Source organism: Sander lucioperca, chromosome 7 (genome assembly GCF_008315115.2).
Source record: "Sander lucioperca isolate FBNREF2018 chromosome 7, SLUC_FBN_1.2, whole genome shotgun sequence".
Lineage (NCBI taxonomy): Eukaryota > Metazoa > Chordata > Actinopteri > Perciformes > Percidae > Sander > Sander lucioperca.
This window is the reverse complement of record NC_050179.1, coordinates 28,689,560-28,711,860: the sequence shown is the minus strand read 5'-3', so window position 1 is coordinate 28,711,860 and position 22,301 is coordinate 28,689,560. Positions and strand designations below refer to the sequence as shown.

The following is a 22,301-nucleotide window of genomic DNA, read 5'->3' as shown; positions in this document are numbered from 1 at the left end:
TGTTAATATTCTGAAGGGGAAATAAAAAAAAAATAAACAAATATGTTAATTAGGGCTGTCAGCATTAACGCGTTAATCACAATGCGATTAAGGGCCGAGCATAACGCGTTAATTATTATTATTTTTAAATCTCATTAATCGCATGCCGCCATTTATTAATTTATTTTACACTTCACTCGGCTTTGCGTTGTGCCTAACAACGCTCCTTAGCTGTTCTAAAATAGTAGACAAGTCGAAAGCCACATGCACATTGTGTAAAGCCAAATTAAAATATCACCGAAGCACGTCAAGCTTGAGCTACCAGCTACGGAGCTAAGCATATAGTTCAGTTAACGTGACTCAGGTTGATGCTAGCGGGCTCAGGCAAAGCACTATTTTGGAGAGTGCTACTTGCCGACCTGTTGATGAAACCAAATCCAAAAAAATCACTACAGCTCTTGCAAAACGGCAACTAACTGCAGACCTGTCAGCATCGTAGAAGACTTTGGGTCTTAAAGACGTACTACGGTTGGCATGTTCTGAATTGTGCATTAATGACAGATTCACACATTTTTCTTTTGTTTACAGTAAATAAATAAAAGAAATACAAATCTTAAAGTCAAGTTCATAAAGTCACTTTCTTTGCATTAATTCAATTCCCAATCAAGATACACTGCTAATAATTGCTTTCCATTGTTAATATGTACTTAAAACAGTTCTGAATTAGCGATTAACTATAGAAATTCAGCGATTAATCGTGATCAAGAAAAAATGAATAGTTTGACAGCCCTAATGTTAATGTAAATATAAATCCACCTGCACGATTGAACTAGAATTACCGCCTTGCGGTTGTATGCCACAGCCAATGAGTCGAGTTGCAGTTAACTTTCATGTCTGTCCAGTTTGCATAATATACATGTAGTAAAGAGTTTGAAGGAATTTAATAAAAAAGGTAAGAAGTGTAATCTTTGGCAAAACATGGATACTTCACACATCTTCATCCCGGCAGCACAGCAGATTTATCACCAGAGTTTAGGATCAGTGTCACCGATTCAGTATCCAAAGTAGGGCCGGGCAATATATCGATATTATATCGATATCGTGATAAGAGACTAGATCTTGTCTTAGATTTTGGATATCAGAATATAAAAAGTGTTTTTTTTTTTTCCTGGATTTAAAGGCTGCATTACTGTAGATTGTTATTTTCTGAACTTACCAGACTGTTATAGCTGTTCTATTATTTGCGTTTACCCACTTAGTCATTAAATCCACATTACTGATGCTTGTTTATCAAAAATCTCATTGTGAAAATATTTTGTGAAAGCACCAATTGTCAACCCAACAATATCGCAATATCGATATTGAGATATTTGGTCATGAATCTTGAATGATTCGTGAATTGTTAAACTTTTTCTGATGGATACACAATAGCTGTGTCCCATTTTAGGGGGTTATCCTTTAATAGACAAGACCTCACCTGGGTGTCAAGACTGAAATGTGCAATGGGTGACAGGCAGGGTACATCGTGGTCAGGTATATCACAGGACAACCAGTCACTTTCTTTTACACCGATATTTCTTTGACAACCGCAATTTAGTTTACAAATTATCTGACCTGGGTGTCTTTCATCCTGACCGCCTGAAAGAAACCCACAGTGAGGACCAGGGCTGGATTTGAACCCAGGAGCTTACTCTTTGAGACAGTCCAAACTACTGAGCCCCTGTGCTACCTGCAAACCATCGTAGAGCTCCATGCTTTGTTCAATAAGGAGAAGGCAGTGTTGGAAATAACATTTAACAAGAGTTCCGATTTGCATTGGCACGTGCATGTACAACCAAGCCAAATACAGGCTAAACAGTTGTCAAAGCCAACATATAATAACCATACATTCTACCTCACCATTAGCACCACTCTCACATATCTGGCTGCTGGTTTAGACTTGTTACACTTTGTTTTTCTCTTCTCCATGTTGGTGAAGTCTTCTAATGTAGGCGTCATACCCTGTGTGGTAACAATTTGTCAGATCTTTTCTAAGTGCAGCAGTTAACAATATAATAAGACTACAAGAGTGTCCTTAATATACATCTAGCTTTTTACTTGTACGAATAGCTGACAAAAATATTTCTCAACTTTAAAGCATGACTCATTCATTCCAAATCTCTTCACACCATACCAATTTTGCACAATACGCCCAGTAAAACCTTATGTGCGAACGACTTACTCACAATTCATGCAAGTAGCACTGATATTTTTAAATGTGTTTTCTCACAACCAGGGGCCTATTGGTTTCACTTCATTTTAGTGCAATATCAAATCAACTCGAAGCTTACTCAGCATACAGTAGCTAATGCATTACACTTAAACACACACAGGCATTGGTTTTCATTAGTAGTGGTTTTCATTAGTGTGATAAGCGCAGAGTGATCTGTGAATCCTTCCTGGTGGTGCATTCACATGCTGAAGTGAAGGTCTGACACCAGAGCTTCACCATTTAGTTGCCACACAGCATTGCATTCATACAAACTCAACAGGGAATACAAATAAAGTTAAAGTTATATTGAATGGCCTATTATTTAGCCAACTTCAGAGTGAAAGATAATTTTAGCAACACGACAGCCAAAACGTACCATTCCCCTACTTTGTAATCAGATGTGCTCTCTCATTGGATGATCAGGGCTGAAGACCTGCATACTCCTTGGTAAACCAACAGAAGATAGCGAAGAAGTAACTCTGCAAAGCTTTCACAAGAAAATGTCTGACGGTGAATACCACCATGAGGCGCTCTCATAATTAGTTTGAGCCAGATTGAAGCGATGATCGACTTTGGGTTTTTCCTACGCAGGTTTTAATGCACCTACTGTGCATTACCATTATTAGAATATAAACCAAGGTTGACTTTTGGTGATTTTAGTCTTCGTAACATACAGTAACAGCCTGAATGCAGTTTGCAGTTATTTGGCTGATTGTTTACTCTATTCCTGTAATGTTTTTTTGCGTTTTTGGGGGGCGCAAAACGTAACTAATTACTTTTGACACAAATTTTTTTGATAATTACTTTTTTAAAGAGTAATTAGTAAAGTGTAACATATTACACTTCCTGAGTAATTTGCCCGACACTGCTTACAAGGTCATCTAGACGTCTCACACCCGTCAAATATAGGATTCAGTTTCTCACATACAGATCATTGCACGCCAGTCACCTGCATATGTGGCTGACCAACTGCAACCGTATTTATCAGCACGCCCCCTAAGGTCCAACATGTCCAATCTCCTGAACGGTCCTCACACCCAACTTGGGACCCGTGGGGACCGTTCTTTTGAGTCCACAGCGCCGAGACTCTGGAACGCTCTGCTGTCTCTGTAGACTCTAAAATTAGTTGAAGACCTACTTCAGGTCTTTGGATGACCTCTCCGCACTTTATTTGTATGTATTACCTTTTGGTTTCAATTGTACTCCGTTTTAATATGCATCCGTTTTATGTTAAGCACTTTTTTTTTTAAGCTTCAGTACACTGAAGCTAACGTTAACCTCCAAATTATTGTAGCAAGCTAAGCTACAGCAACATGGCAAAAGTAGTTCACCACATCGGAGCTATGTTCTTTCTACATCCATGTACACGACGTACACGTAAGTGTATGACGGTGGTCACTAATCCTCAGCAGTTTTTGCTTTTTTTTAGCATTTTTGCATGGAGCTACGACACTACTAACTAAATAAATAAAATAATAAAAAACGGTGATAAAATCAAACCCGTTTAACCTCGTCCACCGGACCGATGAAACTGGAAATCGACCCAACTGGAAATGGAAATTGACCCAACTCTATTAACATGAATCAACCATTACACACAATGAGAAGCAACTTGAGTTCATTTCTGATAATTTGTGGTCTCTTTTTTTTTGATTATGGCTCACCCACCTCCACGTCTGACACCTTCATCCGGGTTCCCTCCTTGCCAACGAATATATCATCCACGTCCACCAGGATGTGGCGGTCCAAAGACAAGCACAGCCTCTTCCCTGTCAGGTAGGCGATGGAGTCTACAAACACCAGCTTGTGAAGCCAATAGTTGAGATTGTTTCCAAAGAGAACTCTTTGAATGCCATCGTGGAGCCCCAAGTCCTGGATCACTGTGGCGTGGAGAGCCCGCAAGGGGCTGGGTCCAAAATGTGCCAGTGCCTCAGAGGACTTGGTGCTGGCCAGAAGCACTGGTTCATAGGTAGAGTGGTTGGACTGGAAAATGGTCCAGTCATCCCCTGGTAAAGAGCCCTGCTCCACCTGGTTGGGCTTGGTGATGTAGAGTAGCGGAGCATTGGGGTTGATGCGGTAGTCCCTGAGTCCCAGGTGCGAGTGTAGAAAGAGAGGGAAACCTTTGAGCTGCGCACTGAGAAGAGAGTTTTCGTTAGCTTTGAAAAAGCCAATGACACCCACTCCATACTCAGCACAGTACTTGTCCAGCAAGTCACGGTTCCACGCATCCAGATTGACATATTTCAACACATTTTCATAGATGATCAGTGTGTAGCGACCACGGTTATGCTCTGTCAATGTGGGCATGTCTCCCTTTCCAGGAGCAATCTCTGTCCGGTAGTGGAAGCGGCTAGACTCTAATATGGCTACAATCTCCTGGCCCAGCTGGGAGTAGATGCTCTCTACAAACACCAGAACCACGGGCTCTGTCCTGGAATTGTCCACCGCCTTTACCTGTCGTAGTCGGCCCTCGCGCTGGGGAAGGAAAAGTGGTGCCCTCTGGACACCTGGCCCTCCTCCAGCGGCCCCAGTACTCGCTCCCGGTGACATCCCACCCCCTCCACCACAGTCACTGAAGGGTAAAGGGGGGGCCTCCTTGATTTTGGGGCTGTTGGACACGTAGTAAGCTAGGAAGGCCATGGACAGTAAGCAGAAGATGATGAGTGCCAGGATGAGGCGGTGAAGCTCCAGCTGGCGGACACCTCGCATTAGCTTCCACACACCCAAGCCTGCACCTACCATGGTGTTGGAGGGGGGAGGCAGGACTGGGCAGCAAGCAGCAGCGGTGAACAGGGAAGGAGAGCAGAGAGGTGGAGTAGGGGTGAGAGGAAGGGGGAGTGGAGGAGGAAGGTTGAGCAGTAGATACAGGCACTGAGCTGTGCGAAGGAATAGCCATTTACACTAGGTCACCATGGCGAGCATTATCCATTACCTGCTCACCACTTCTAGCACTGCAGTGCAAAATCTCAGCACTCTCAAGATGACTGAATGAAAAGAGGGAGAGAGGGAAGGAATAGAGGATTACTTGATGGATGAAATGTGAAATATCAGGGGACTTAAAAAGGGATAAATGGAAGTTGGTTGAATAAAAGCTAACACCCGCACAGGTGATCCTGTCCGAGGACCAGTTGGGTCCTGAATATCCGGTTCAAAAGGTGCTGCCTGATCAGTTCTCTCTTTCAAGCAGCTGTGCAGGTGTCTCTACACATGGATGTATCCATCTGTAGAGGCTCGTGTAGTCGCTCAGCAGTGGAAGTGTCTCCGCCGGCGGTCTGGGTTTCGGGGCCGAGCCCCCTGAGGCCACCTAGCCTGGACATCCCAAAAGAAGACACCTAGATGAAGAGGACAGAGAAGAATGAGAGGAAGACATGAGAGGGGAGCGGAAAGAAGTATGTTTTGAATCAATATTAAAGTTATTATAGCGGTCTTGCAGCAATTCCGACATGGCTGCATTAAGAGGAAATGTCTGAATTTTGAGAACGTAATCAGTAATCAGTGAATACTTCACCAAAAATAAAAAGGGAGAAAAGGCTTCTCCCTCTGGAGAAAGAACTTATTCATGAATGTATGTAAAGCATCTCTAAGCACTGTATAAATCCGATGTATAATTATTATTATTGTTATGAATCCATATGAATGAAAAACATCTGTTCTAGAATGAGAAGTGATTGTAAACCTCACCTGGAATTATGCAGATCTGAAAACCTTCTAATCCCAACCTGGAAGTCCCCTGCCAGAGAGAGATGGAGAGATTAGAAGGCGAAGGGGGAGGAGAAAGAAAAATGTTAGTAAAACTGTATTCTGTAACTATAACTTGCGACGCAGTTAGGAAACAAGAACAAGCCAACTAATAAGAACATAAGAATTTTGACTCCGTGGATGTCAATTAGAAATTCTTGTTAAAACAGTATTTCCCCCCTGCCAACCATACTCATATGTTCTGGTCTTGCCCTAAATTAACAACCTTCTGGATGAGAACACCATGAGCAGAACTTATGATCCCACTATCCCCTCTAACCCTTTGTCAGCCATTTTTGGCATTTCCTCTGACGCTGACCTCCACGTTGCTCAACTGGAGGCTCTCTCGCACACATGACCGCTGGATTAAAGAGGTGCTCAACAACTTGAAGCTTGAGAAGCTTAGATCATCTCTGAAAGGCTCTATCTCGACATTCCTGGAGACACGGAAGCCTTTCCTAGGATTAGTTGACTCCCTCAGCTTATTTCCCGACTTGGAGGACTGAGTTCCTCCTAGACTGCTCCACTCGCCGTCAGCTGTCATGTCAACGACGATGTCAGTCTTTTGGATGTTGTGCGCCCTTGCTGGTGTGCGTCTGTCTGTGTGTGTGGGTCTGTGTTGTCTGTCCCCCGTCTGGTTCGGACCTGATTTGGGTTGGGTTGGGGGTGGGTGGGAGATTTTGGGGGAACTGACACGCTGTTCTAATTATGTTTTGTTCACCATTGTCTGTAGAATGTATGTCATTTATTTTGAAATTCAAATAAAAAATAGTTGGGAAAAATTATTATTATTATTATTATTATTATTATTATTATTATTATTATTATTATTATTTCCCATCCTTCTTTTGATTCCCAGCCTGTCACTCCCTCTCTATGACCCCAAAATTCCAAAATTTCACCAGGCGCGGATGTGTCATACCACATGGGGAGCGTCTCAGAAGCAGAGCGTTTGGCCTGCCCGACTCACAGATAACGTCGTTCAGGGGCCTGTTTCACAAAACCAAGATAAGGGATTAAGCCGGGATTTATCAGTTATCCTGGATGATTTAAGCCTTGACTCGGTTTCACGAAAGTGGAGGCACATAAATCACCATGGAGATTTATTCTGTGCAGCTAGCCTGCTCCCGACCAGGCTAACAGCCAGGATTTATTTAATCCTGGAGCCTTTTCTGATCACCCAGCAGTGGTTTTACCCTATTGTTATCAGCCTGGATTAAAATACAACAGGTGCATATTACTGTTCCTTTAAGTACTGTTATTAAAGTTGTGACCATTATTTTTTTTAATAATTATTCATGTGATTCATGTCATTGTTACTGTTATATTGCTGTATGCAGACTGCTATTCATATTGTTGTTAGAAGTTTGATGAATATATTACTGCAGTTGTTGAGATAATTAGATAAAATTTCAAATGTGTTTTAAATGAAGTCTGTTACTAAGGGCAATACATACAATGTTTTACATTTCTATAGTTGACTAATGCACCTTGAATTATTTTAGTTGATTCATTTTTTTTAATTCTTTAACAATAAGGATCATGTTTGTTCCGCCTCCATGTGCATTGTATTTGGCATTCTTAGCACACAAATTGTGTTGTCCAGTAAACTGGGACTATAATTTGGGAGGATTGTACAATTTAAAGAACATATCCTAATTGTACAATCCTCCGAAATTATAGTCTTAGTTCACTGGACCAGTTACTATCTAGTGATGTAGGCTACTGTACATTCATGTAACAACAGGGAGAGGACACCTCAATGGTTTTTGACCTTATATTTAGCTGGGGGGGGGGAAGCGTGGCAGATAATAGCGGACCGACTGAATGATAGTCTAAAAATATACATTTATGAACTACTGCTCTTAACTGAAACCATTCAGTGAGTCACTGTCATCTGCAAAAACGAACAGTTGTACACTTTGCATTAAAAGCAAGCAGTGGAAGTTAATATGACTTAGGAAATTTATATTTTAGCCCATGAGAGAGAGGGAGAAACAGAGCGAAAGATATTTATGCATCATATTCTAGTGTTGTAGAAAATTGATCTTCGTGGTAAATTTCCTGAGTAACATTATCTTCTGCTTACTTTTAAGGCAAAGAGTACAACTGTTAATTTGTGCAAATGATTAGTAGCCTGATCCTTGAATGGTATGATTATGACGGTTTCAATTCAGAGCAGTGGTCAGTTAATGTATATGTTTAGGCTGCTTACACATTCAGTCGGTCCGTGATCGTCTGCTACGCTTTCTCTGTTTCATTACAGCGGCCGTGTTTCTTTTCTTTTTATACAAATAATGTGTTTCACGTCATCATACTTCCACAAGAAGCTGCTGCTCACTCTGTAGAAAGTATTAACAATGCGCATTCTCCATTTTGGCATCAGTAAATCTGTGATCGACCTCGCGGTCTTTTGAGGAAAGCCGTGGACGCGCATCTATCTGAATTACTTCATCCTGACTCAACCTAGTCTCTCCTCCTCAGCCTGGCTCGGCCTTCGTGAAACGCACCAAGCCAGGATGCACAGATTAGACTAGGTCAAGCCTCGCTTTATCAGTTATTCTGGATTTATATATTCTGCTTTTGTGAAACAGGCCCCTGGTCATTTTTCCTGGATGTTTGTGCTTCTACGAAAGTAGTCTACATAGTCGGGCTGTGCAATTAATCACATTTTTAAACGTGATTTGGATTTCAGCTCCTAATGATCACAAAAACAAAATCGAGAAAAAAACGGTTGTTTTGCACGTTACGTTTTGCAAGTTAACTTTTATTTTGTCTTGTGTTTTGAATGACAAGCGCACTTTCGCCCCTGCCCTCCTGTTTGTGGTATCTGGTGCGCAAGCATAGACTCTAGTGTGCGAGTAAAGATGGCGGAGGGAGAGAAGCCGCGTTTGGTGAGCAAAAAGGGGAGATCAAATTCTGTTGTCTGGTAAAAGTTTGGATTTAAGGACTCCGACGTGGAACAGAAACACGTCATCTGCAGGATTTGCTACACGGTGGTGTTAGCACCACTTGGTAACACAACAAATCGGTTTAATAACCTGAAACATAAGCACAAAGTCACATTTCACCAACTATTGTTAACAACACAAACAGAAACGACAAGTTATCCGTCGAGTTAGAAGAAACCCAAAAAAAATAACAGATGCCGTTGCATACGTTTTAGCCAAAGACATATGCCCCAGTAGCACAGTTGAGAACAACTGCTTTAGAAAGTTGGTAAATGTTAACGTTAGATCAGGCACGTATTTTTTACGCCGCTTCGGGGACACAACGTCATGGCTGGTGGAATCCCATGCATTGTCTTGAGTGGCTGCGATTGCAGATTCGCCTGATGGAATTTAGGGGTTACTTGGTCTCTACTGTAGCTCCGTGCCCTAAGATCACACAATGCCTTGTGTTGTTCACGCCCGCTAACTTTATTGTACAGTCAGCAGAAGACCCATGCAGAAGACCAGGTTTTCTTACAACACAAGGTTTGTTTCAACTGACAGTCATATTGGACTGGTCCAACATGAATAAATAAATAAAGACCATGTCTACAGAACAGGACATGTTGTACTGGTTGGACAGTATAAAATAAATAAAGAGAACAGGACAGGTTGTACTGGTTGGACAGGATAAAATAAATAAATAAATAAATAAATAAATAAATAAGAGAACAGGACACAACTTTTCTTTCGCTTCTCTGATTCATTCGGTTTAGTTGTCTCTTATCTATTTCTTCACTTACACTGTCTCTCTGGAAATGTGCACACACGTGGTACGCTCCATAGGGTTTGTCACGTAGTGGAGCCGTGCGTGCGTGCGTGCCACGTGCACTAACATGTGCACGTGGCACGGTAACTGGCCAATGAAACATGATCATTATAGCGTTTCAAGAGGGCTCTAAATGTATCACAGGGGGACCGGCGGCACAGCAGGAAGCCGCTGCTGACGGGCTTGTGCTTGCTTTCACACTTTGAAACAACGAAAACTGTGATTTTAAGTTTTTGTTTTGTTAAAGCTCCGACTGCTGTCTGTCCGTGCGGCAGGCTGCGCTGCGTCTATCATTATTAAATTGAGAGTTTCATAACCTGTGAAAACGTCTCGTAGTCACATTAAATAGTAGTCCAATTCCGTGTTTTGGTACCGTTGGTTGTCACCTGATGCGGTCCGTTACACTACTGCAACTACTGTACGACAATTACTTGATCAATAGAATGTTTTTAAAAATAGAAAACATTACACTTCAAAACTTTTTGCATTCATAACACTATTGTATAATTGTACAGATTAGCTACAACAGTAATAGCAGTTACCTTGTGTAAGTCACACCTACATTTTTCAGCTTAGGAGCAAAATGTGCTCCTTGGGAAAAAGTTACAGAATCTTGCGTTTTTCTTGACATAAATAAAAGATGTTTTCACCATAAATGTGTGTCTAAAAATGTATCAGAATGCAGGAAATCAAGTCTTTGACTCTCAAAATGTGTGTTCCCCCAAAGGCCCATTCTGAGCCAGGAAAAAAACCCTGAGCTGTTGTGCTTTCTGAGTGGCGACGCAAAACGCATCACTCGATCTGTAGCGCACAAACGTCGCCATGCGACACCATTTTCTAAACCTAGCCATACTGAGAAATGCAGAGAGTTGTGTGGAGCTGATAGCTTGGTATCAACTCATATGGCAATGGCTTGAATCTAACGGATGTTCATTGATATAAAGTAGTTGCGCACTACAGCTTTAAAGAAAACATTCTTCCATACAAAAAAAGCATCCCTCTGAAATGAGGTATTGAAGTTTTACAGCTTCCTAAAGCCAGTCCCTGTGAGCAGAACTCCCTCTTACTGGGGCAGCAGAGGGCGGGGGAGCAGGGCTGAGCAATGCTTCCTGAACAAACTATTCATTACAGCCTACCTTTCGTGTCTTAACCTGTTCAAACACACCCTCCTGGCACACTTATCACAGAAAGCCCCAATAATGCCCTCAAACAACAGTTTCTGTAGAAACACACTCTTAACAGCCTACATGCTGACAACCTGCTCAATGTTCAGATTCCCGCAGCTGATTTGTAACACCTTAACTTCTCCCAATATTTCTACGATGTTGCATCATTATACTGAGCTACCATTTGGTCATGGTTCTACCACCACTTCACCAATAATAATGTTATATACTGAGTGGACTATACAACAGAGGAAATCTGCAACTTGACGTTGAAACGTGTACATTATTTCAGAAAAGGTCAGTGTTCTGAAGAAGCGTCCTGAGGAGTGAATTGATACGCACAGCTGCAAAGCTACTGGTTTCAGCTGTTCCGTGGCTATGGGTTCCACTAAAAACCAGTTTATGCTTCTGCGTTAAATCGACGCCGTGGGTACATATGAAGGTACGTGGAGCAGGGCTGTAGTACTTAAGTCCGGACTCAAAGACGCTTTTCTGTTGTCTCGGACTCGCCTTGGACTCGAACTTGTCTCGGACTTGGGCATTGGACTGGCCAAATATTCTAGTTGGTCTTATGCTTTTGTTGTAAAGTAACTTCCTCCTTCAAAACAAAACCATTGATGAAGCACGCTCGTTCAGAAAACAGGTATTAGTTTAATTTAAAATCCATCTAGAACGGGCATTGAGATTGGTGTCCTGGCATACGCCTGGCTGCATCATATACCTCAATCATCACGTATCAGTCATTTTCATTTTGGACAAAATGTCAGTGAGCACTTCAGGACAAGTCATAAGTTCCAGAATGGGAACATTTCAGGTGCCTGGGTAGCTCACCTGGTAGAGCACACAGCCATATGCAGAGGCTCAGTCCTTGCCGCAGCGGCCGCGGGTGGTAAATATTCATGAAAAAGGACAAGTGTGTGAACGGGCAACACAGATTTTGATAATGAACAACTAAACACGTTACACACTGGACCTTTACAATTATGCAATTGTGATTTAAATTTCAATCATTTTCTAGAAGTTACAGTGGCAACACATTTGGCCTCCAAAGTGACCAGAATTGACTCAACAATAACTGAACATTATAAGCGTTATGGGTAGGTAGATTTGCTGCAGGCCTGTTGTGTTTGGCTACATGATAATGTCCAGGTGCTTGTGTTTGCTCATGCTCATGTGTTCCCTGTCACACTTTGTTCCCAACTCAACAGCGAGTATATACTGCAGGCATACAGGCAGCAAATATACAGCAGATAGCGACCTACGACACAAAGGGCTTAGTTTTTACAGCAGCGCAAAGACTAGTGCCAGCTCCCGTCAACATCACTTTTTTTATGTAGTGTGACAAATACTAGGCTAGTTGTTAATCAGATTTCCCTTGATAGACATTGAGACATAATTAAATGCAGTCAAAACATTTTTGAAATATGTGCAAAAAATAGGCTATACAAACTCTTCATAAAATGAAAAACTTAAATCAACCACCAAACTAAAAGTAACACAAATGTAATATTATACACCATAACTTCCGTTCATTTTCTTTATTACTTTCAGACAACGAACTGGGAGAGTAATTATTACCCAGAGTTAAAAATTACAAATGAGAAATGTCTTAGGTTAAACATTGAAAATGAGCTAAAGTAGGCAATACACATAATACATAAGATTCCTAGCCTTTCTTAGATTGAGGGGTCTAACTCACACTGTGTTCAGACCACAATTACACTCCAGGAGCTGCGATAGTTTGCATGTGATGCTACGGGTAAATGTGAAAAGACATGAATCGATATCCTGACATTTGCCAAAAACAGCAGAACATGGCTCCAGACTAACTCTTTACATTGGCTGCACTACATTTGGTTAAATGTTTGAAGACTGAAATTTACAGAAAAAGCACAATTACTGTTCCCAACATACTGCATATTGTTGTTGTTGTTGTTGTTGTTGTTGTTGTTGTTGTATGCAATTAAATATGAAGTGACTGATGATTTTATCCATATCACCCACACTTGGTGTTACATTTAAAATATAGGTCCATTTTAATAGGAGCATCCATCAACACCCATTCAGAGGAAAGATCAGAATCAACCACTGGACAGACAGCAGTTTGCTGAAAACTGAAAGGACATGACCATCGACTTGATGAAATGAGGTTAGAACATGGTGTAAAGGTTGGGCTGAAAGGGTCTAAAACGCACAATGTTTTTGAATAAGACGACATCTGCCGGTCTTCACTATATAAGCCTCAGAGCCCAAGCCAGAACAGATGGCTGTTTATTTATTTCAAAGTCAAATAACTCAGCTTTAACAAAGTGTGCAATGCTGTGTAAACAAGGCGGTTTAAAATCCACAAATCGTATGTAAATCAAGTCGCTCCACTTGCCACCGGGAAGGGTTTTATTAGCCTCGCCCAAACACTAGCTCTCTCTGAAACCTCCCCAGGGCCTTCCTCTTAATTATCAAGTCTTATCTCAGTCATCAGTAATATGCTCTCAAAGTAAATTGTAGAATTATGCCGTTCAAGTTAGAAGAGATAGATAGATAGATAGATAGATAGATAGATAGATAGATAGATAGATAGATAGATAGATAGATAGATAGATAGATAGAGGCACTCATAAGTTTATGAACCCATGCTAAAGTTGACTAAAAAGAGGAATAAAAAAAATCATCTTTTGGAAATTGATCTTAATGCCTTAATTAAAAAAAATAGGAAAAATCCAACCTTTAAGGACACCAATTTTCTTTGTGAATGAATAATGTATCGTAAATAAATAAATGTTCTTTGTAAGTACACCCCTATGTTATATTCCCATAGAGGCAGGCAGATTTTATTTTTAAAGGCCAGTTATTTCATGGATCCAGGATACTATGCATCCTGATAAAGTTCCCTTGGCCCCCACATCATCACATCCCCTTCACCATACCCCCACATCATCACATACCCTTCACCATACCCCCACATCATCACATACCCTTCACCATACCCCACATCATCACATCCCCTTCACCATACCCCCACATCATCACATACCCTTCACCATACCTAGAGATTGACATGGTTTTATTTCAGTTAACCTAATAGCTGGTTTGACTTGCATTGAGAGATGATTTTATGGAAAGTACCCCATGCCAATCTCTAGGTTATTCCTCTTTTTAGTCAACTTTAGCATGGATTCATAAACCTATGAGCACCACTGTGTGTGTGTGTGTGTGTGTGTGTGTGTGTGTGTGTGTGTGTGTGTGTGTGTGACAGAGTTAAACTTACGAACTAAACGAGGTCATCAGCAACATATAAGCAACAAATAAACTCAAGTAATATTGTTTGTGTTCAAAAGGGGTAGGAAGAAGTTGAGAACTTTTCTAGTCCTACCCCGTCTTAATTTTCATTATTCATAATTGTTACTAGCTCTGGGGAGTTTACTCCCCGGAGTCCTTAGGTTTTGTTTTTTTTTCGCCCAGCATATTTCCTTGGATTAGGATGGCACCAAGATCTTGGTTGCAGCTGTCGCCGTGGTCCTGCTACACCCTGCTACGCCCTGCTATGCCCTGCTGCATCCTGCTGAACCCTGCTGTGTCCTGCTATGCTCTGCTGTGCCCTGCTATGACATGAACTACTACAACTACCATTTGTAGCAGTGGTGTCAACAATAATCGATTCGGCAATGCATCGCAATGCGGGGCATGCACGATTCAGCATCGATGCGGCAAAGTGCCATAATCGATTATGTCACTGTTTATTTTCTGGCCTTGAGTGGACAATAAAGTTGTGAAGTTTCAATTACTTCCGGGGGCATAACAACAACAATCAAGATGGCTGAGGCGGAGGGAGATGACCGCGATAGACGGGTAATTAAAAACACACCCAAAGCTTGGAAAGCAGACATCTGGGCACATTTCGGATTCTACGAAGTTAATGGGAAACTAGACAAGACTTACGCGGTGTGTAAAACCTGCCACACTAAAATCAAGCACGTTGGCAATACAACTAACTTCACAAACCACGTTGATCGTTGGCATCCTGAGTTGGCTTCAACAACAACACAAAAAGTCGACACATCGCAGCCAAGAATTGACGAGTCGCTAGTGTCAACGTTGCCACACAACTCCGAGAGAGCAAAGAGGATCACACGATCGGTGGCATGTTTCATAGCGAAGGATCTATTAGGGATAGGAATAGGATCCCCATTCTGTGGTGGAAAATGTGGGGTTTCACCACATGCTGAGCCCCGGTATAAGCTACCGGCAAGAGCTACCTTCACTGATTCTGCGCTTCCCGCATTGTACGAAGAAACCAAAGCAAAGGTAATGGAATCAATGTGTAAAGCCAGTCGTGTAGCCATTACAAGTGATGCCTGGACTTCAGTCGCAACAGAGTCCTATGTAACCATAACGGCACATTATATTAGCGAGGATTGGCAGATTGTATCACATGTGCTGCAGTCACTGCTGGAAAAAGTTGGCTGTTATTGCTCTATTTAATTTCAAATAGTTCTAAAGCAGAGAGAAGAGAAACATTTCTCATTCAAAGCACCGAAAGCAGTGATTTATTTTTCTTTTTCAGGTTTGAAAATGCCATATCCAATACCCTGTACCATTCAGTTTTATTTTATTTAATGACATTTATGTCAAAGATACAGGAGAGTGATAATACACACTAGGGCTGAACGATTAATTGCATTTGCGATAATATCGCGATATGTTAAAATGCGATTTCCTAATCGCAAAGGCTGCGATTTGGTCACATGACTCGCGAGAGCAAATCAGTCTGCACTCCACAGAGAAAGCATCAACTAGCACGCTAACGCTACGTCGTACCTTGAGCAGATTTCTAGCAGATTTCTGTCATTCAAACAACTCTGAGTTGTAGTTTAAAACTTTTACAGCCATTTTAATAAAATGAAGGGTTTGATTCGGGCTCGAGTCCATACATGCAGTTAATGGATACAGGCACACAGAACTCAAGGCTCGGTTAGCAACGATTAGCTCTGATTAGCAGTTAGCTCCGGTTAGCTAGCTCTGTTATAAAGATATGAGTGGAGGAGCTGCCACTGAGAGGGGTAACAACCAGACTGATACATGACGTTCAGGGAGCTTTCACAGCAGCGTGGCCGCGGTGTTTCAACAGTTTTATTAGTACAGTTAATCCCACGGCAAGAACACCAGCAACATGCTAACGCAACGATAGCCTCTCTGAACAAGTACACACGGCAGCACGTAACTTCACGAGGGGGAGGGGCTGGAGGCAGCTCCTCTCTGTGCACTGTAAAAAATACACGTGTGTGTGTGTGTGTGTGTGTGTGTGTGTGTATAGATATATACTATATACTATATTTTTACTTATTTAACTGTCTAGTGTGTAATTGTGTGTTGTTCATACTATAAAATGATTTATTGTTTGTCTTTCTTGAATAATACAGAAGACAAAGAGCTTAAAAAAATAATCGAATTGCAATATTTGGGGAAAAAAAATCGCAATTAGATTATTTTCAAAAATCGTTCAGCCCTAATACACACATAGCAGCCAATAAAATCTGTTGTTCAATATCTGACTGCTTGTATTGCATCATGACTGATGAAAAATTTGCCTCGTTGTGTGCAGTAGAATTTTGATGCATCGCAATGCATCATAGAATCGAATTGAATCGAATCGTTACCTGGTGAACCGTAATCGAATCGAATTGTGAGGGCAGTGCCAATGCACACCCCTAATTTGTAGTCACTGTTCCACTATCTTTATTGTGACTATTATTGCCACTGTTCATCACACCACCAACTGGCACCGTCAGACACCGCCTACCAAGAGCCTGGGTCTGTCCCAGGTTTCTTCCTAAAAGGGAATTTTTCCTCGCCACTGTTGCACTAAATGCTTTGTTCTTGGGGGAATTACTGGAATTGTTGGATCTCTGTAAACTATAGAGTGTGGTCTAGATCTACTCTATCTGTAAAGTGTCTCGAGATAACTCCTGTTATGATTTGATACTATAAATAAATTTGAATTGAATAATACAAATTCAATTTGCATCCATCAGTGTCCATGTTCAACTCAGTCGGCTTGAACAAATCAACTCCTTTAGACAAAAACAAGAACAAAATAATCTTGCCAGATAAAGCGAAAAAACAAGCAGTCTGTAAACAAGAAATAACTCTTGATCTACAGTGTCGGATGCTTTCTTTTTTAGGTCCAGAAATATGTCTGTGACTAAGGGAATAAGAAACTGTGTTACAACATTCAAAAGCTTTTGGTCGTACTGACATTTGCCAAGTCAGAGGGTTAAAGGGGAAAACTAAAACATGTGGGTAGAAACAGAGTCAGCATTCTGTACACTGCTCCCCAAGTGGATTATTTATAGCCCTTTTATACACAAGAGGTGCATGTGACATAGGTTTACTAAATTTGTGTTCAACCCACAATAAAGCCTTTCATCAGACTGCTGTCACTGTCTGTGCCATGGAGTTCCATACACTGCCACAGAACAACACTGAATAATGTCACATTAGAACCAAATAGTTACCTCCATTTCACTTCTTTCATTCTGTCCATAAATACAAAAACACCTGCTCTGTCTCTCTCTCGCCCACACATCCGTTTCTCTTCCTCTTTCTCTCTGGTCTGTTAAATGACTTTCAAGCCTCCCCAATATAAACTAAATTAAAGTTTCCATCTGTAATAGATATGCCAGTTCACCAAAGCCCAGAGCTTCAGATCGCAATTTAACCCCGGTTCCAAAAGATAGAGACATCATTACTAATCCTAAAATGAAGATGTGTTTACCAGAACACAGGGCAAAATGTACAAAATGATCATTAAAATGGCGTAATACTTGATCAAAGGTTGGGTAAACACAACAGAATCTGGCCGAGCATAGTGCCAACTTTTAGAATTTGACCTTATTATTTCTCCTGCAGGGTCTAAATTTAGACAGTAATTTATAATAACACATTTTATTCATACGTCATTTAACAAGTCACTTTTCAGTTATTTCAAAATAATTCACTATAATCCATGCACACACACAACATCAATAGATAGATCGATAGATAGATATGATAGATAGATAGGATAGATATGATAGACAGACATGATATAAAAGAATAGGTACTAAATAAAAAAATCCACATGAATGTACTAAGGGATGTGTAAGCATGAGACGCTTGCAGTGACAGGACAGGCAAGGTGCTCTATGGTAATGGTAAGGTGCTCTGTGTGTGTGTGTGTGTGTGTGTGTGTGTGTGTGTGTGTGTGTCATGGTGGGTAGTGCAAATAAGTCAAATAGTGCAAGGAAGCCCAATCGCCACTCACGTTAAGCAACAACACGGAGTTGTAAACTGCAGCCAGACAATCAAGCTCGATGAGACGTGAGCTAACGTTACAGCAGTTCTAATCCCAAACCACAGGCAGTGCTACTACTAGTAGTTCTAACTGTAGCCAATCTGAGTAACGTCAGATGCCAAAACACTGTGATCGTTACCTTAGCTGTACCATTACACTGCTGCAATGGGAAATGTAAATATGGTGCTCCACAACAAATGAAACACGGTTATTAATAATTAAATCATATAGGTCACACATCTGGGTAATCATAGCAAAGTGCCGTTACATGAAGAATACGATTATCTGAAAGAAGCAACAAAAAAAAGACAGGGGAAAACTTTATTTCTACAGCCAGCGGACTCGTCGGAGATTACGGGCTAGCATGCTAACAGCTAGCTTTGTAACGCAACAGTGTCACCAGACAGTCGCTAACGTTAGCGCAGCTAACGCCAGCTTTCAGTGTCTCAGGGTGATACTCTAACCTGCACATATCAACAAACCTGGGACCTGGACCTTCTTCATGTTCTATTCCTTCTATGCTGCTGGCATTCCCATATGTTTCCCAACTGATAACATTCCCAGTACAGACTCCAGTCCCACCAACCACTGGGATAACTGGGAATAACGTTAACGCTAACTGCTGTTGCTACGACAGCTAACTAACGTTACTCACTGGACTCCGCAGAGTAAACGGGCTTCAACTCTGAGACAGTGTCACCAAATATAAATCTGTCAGTGATTTCAGACTTACCAGTATTCGTTCTCAACAAACCGCAATCCGACAAGAGAAATGAAGGAGAACAAGCTTCAGCGTTTAGAGTTAAAAGTGAACTTTAGCACATCGCTGCTCAGTCAGCCATCTTGGATCTGCCGGAACCCTGGACTCAACCAAATCTGGCATATATGGGGGAGGGTTTAAAATTTAACCCCCAAAATGATTTATCTTACGTTTGTTTTACACAGACCAAAATCCAAAGGAAGAATGTTCTGTTACCTGGGAAGGATTTAAGGAATGTCAGCGGTAATGATGACACACGTCTTCTCTTATCGCATGACTGATGGATCACCCCTGAAGCCTCAGTGGCCACAGTAAAGGGCTTTTTAAGTAAGCCTTACAAATGGGCAGATCAAAACAACTTGAATGATTTGTGAGTGGAAAAATGACAATAATAATATAAGAAATTTACTTTTTCATTGTCACCCAGTTAGATTGAAGTAACATCAGGATATTTCACACTGTGGTCATTTGACCACAGCCATTGGGTAGTATGTTTGGGATGTGGGAGGGATGTCAGCCATGCATATGGTGAGTTGTTTGCCAAAACACGTGAAGAAATGAGTCAGATCACATTTTTAACCCATTGCATGCCAAATCAGATCAAAAATCAAAAAATTAGCTCTCAAAACCTGTTCTGCTGTGCAATGGCCAAACAATTAGTCTAGAAATTGTTAATTATATTCCCATAATGCAATATTACTGTCATCTGGATAACTTATGTTATGTCATCTATGGACCTTTTTCACAGCAGACATTTTGACTTGTCATAGTAGGAAAAGCACAGCTGAAATTGATCACCTTAACGACAGCTCAGTTCCATCAAGTGTCCCAGTAAGCTATTTCAGTGAGTCAGCATGAACAATACCAGGGCCTCTCCTAAGTGGAATGCAGCCATCAGTAATGGGTTTGAATACACCTGTGCGTTTCCTACTATGACATGTCAACATGTCTGCCGTAAAAAAGGTCTATAGAAGCCAAAGGGTCAGTGATCAACTGCGCTCAAAGTTCTGAAAATGTATTGGAGTACTGATTTCTTCTTGGTTCTAATCACCCGAGCTGACACAGGTGGAGACTTGATGACAGAGAGGCTTTTAAATCAAAAGATAGTAAGTGAAGTTCTACATGTCGTGCCGTGCATACCAATGCCAAAGGTTACAGCTGACCTGAAGAGAGTCCTGTTGGTCTGTGGAATGTCCTGAATAATAACACATGGATTACAGCTGACTCTCTGTCATGGGATGCAATTCCAGTGGATTTGCTTCTTCACTAGTCTATATCCTCGACGTTCCATTTCTGGGGTTCTGGAAATTCCGCCGGATGCATGTCTTTTCGCCGATGTCCGTCCCCTTCCTCTTTCTTTGTGTTGTAAATCTAAACTCTGGTGGATTTGTGAGGACTATGGTTAACTGCTCCTCAGATCTCTGCAGGGTAAATCCAGACAGCTAGCTAGACTATCTGTCCAATCTGAGTTTTCTGTTGCACGACTAAAACTACTTTTGAACGTACACATGTTCCACCAAAACAAGTTCCTTCCTGAGACTATTTTGCAGAGGCACCGTGGCTCTGTACGGCGCTTAGCCCCGCCCAAGACGATTGTGATTGGTTTAAAGAAATGCCAGTAAACCAGAGCACATGTTTCTCCCATCCCGGAATGCTGTGTGGACTAGTCAGACCTTCCTCTTCAGCGCTGTGGAGGAAGGTCTGGAAATGCGAGACTACTTCTTCACCGACTTTTTCAGTCCAGGTCAGACCTCCAGGCCCACCACCCCCTCTCCTAACCCCAACTAAGTGCCTCCAGGCCTGGGTCTCGACCTCCAGGCCCACCACCCCCTCTCCTAACCCCAATCAAATAAAGGCAGTCAAGTCAATTGTGTCTGTAGAGCCCAATATGCTGAGGCAGCAGAGGGTCTTCAGACTGTCCTGTAGCATCTGTAGCGGCTGTCTGTGGCCTTCCAGGCTGGCCACTGATATGATTCGACTGTCACTCATTATCAGCCCTGGCAAGTGGAACAGAATGTAACTGCAAGGTCAGTGACATCGTGGTGTGTCATTTATTGATACAGTAGAGCAGGGTTGAGGGTTTTTTTAACACCCTGAAGCAGTGGAGGACCTAGGCTGTCGGAGGGGCAGGGGAGAGACAAATAAAAAGGGCACCAACTGCATGCAGTTGCGGTGTGCGATCACGGAAGGCTTGTATCATGTGGACGCGCCGACAGTGTTGTTGTCATTACTTAGAATTCCTCATGGGGGAGACAGAAACTACGCACTATAGCTTTAAAGCTATGCCAAAGGTACGCGTAGATACATAACCTACGCCGTAACCTGACATGCACCTCCCCAAGAATGAAACTACCCGTCGTGGAGACGCAGACCGCAACAACTGTGATTGGTCTGCTCGGCCGTGGCTTGGTAGCGTTGCATTTCCCCCGACTCATTTCCTGGTTCTTCTTCTCCATAAACAACATGAAATCAAGGAGAGCGTTAACTTTTTCATACACTTGCTCTACCACACACTCCACACACACACACGCACACATGCTGGCCCTGCTATTCTCTTAAAGAGATACGCTAGAATAACGCAGACACCAGCACACAGGTATACAACTTCATTCCATCTACATAGGCTACGTGTACCCCTACATAATTAAATCTGCCTTTACATGCAGGGCAGCCTGTATGGTACTGCATCACAGTGTCTCCACTAGAAAAGCACACTAAATGAGTGGAGCTCAACTGAGCCAGTCAGATGAAAATGAGCAGGCCTGTAAGATTCAGGGTCTGCAATGGGCTCCTGCTATTATATGTATATTATATTCTTTAGTGACTTTGTATTTGGATGTACAAAAATAACCCCATATGCTGCATACAGAAGGTAGACCTACTTACTGATGGAACAGTTCTGAAGAAGAGCTATCAAACGCAACCTAATGGCTGCTGCTTTAATGAAACATATTTTTTAGGATGAACAGAAGTATGGAAAATCAAATATGTGTCCAAGGGACGGAGCTCCGGGGGCATGCTCACCTGGGAGATTTTTTTTTTTTACCATTTACGACAGCTATGTACTATTTTTTTGAGCCGTTTGAGATAATATAACGAGTTGCCAAAGCAGTGGTTCTCAAACCTTTTTCAATAACGTACCCCCTTTGAAATATGTTTTTCATCTCAGTACCCCCTAAACAGCACAAAACCTTTTTGGAAGAATAAATTCCTTAAATAGATACATACATTTTAAATGTTTACACTCACTAAATTCATTTATAATTATATTGTATAATTATTTTAGGAATTCTGTATGATTGATACTTTTTAAATGAA

At 41.6% G+C, this 22,301-nt stretch overlaps 1 protein-coding gene across 1 annotated transcript in view; it reads right to left on the bottom strand.

The window, feature by feature from the left end:
- The window catches only part of ndst2a (N-deacetylase/N-sulfotransferase (heparan glucosaminyl) 2a), a 36,200-nt gene extending 16,998 nt beyond the window's left edge, over positions 1-19,202 (bottom strand). Inside the window, exons 1-3 of the mRNA XM_031300370.2 lie at positions 18,957-19,202; positions 5,912-5,960; positions 3,899-5,562 (exon numbers count right to left, since the gene is read on the bottom strand). Coding sequence (XP_031156230.2) covers positions 3,899-4,972 — 1,074 coding nt within the window. The 5' untranslated portion in view covers positions 4,973-5,562; positions 5,912-5,960; positions 18,957-19,202. The remainder of the gene's footprint in view (positions 1-3,898; positions 5,563-5,911; positions 5,961-18,956) is intronic.
- Positions 19,203-22,301: the final 3,099 nt, after the last annotated feature.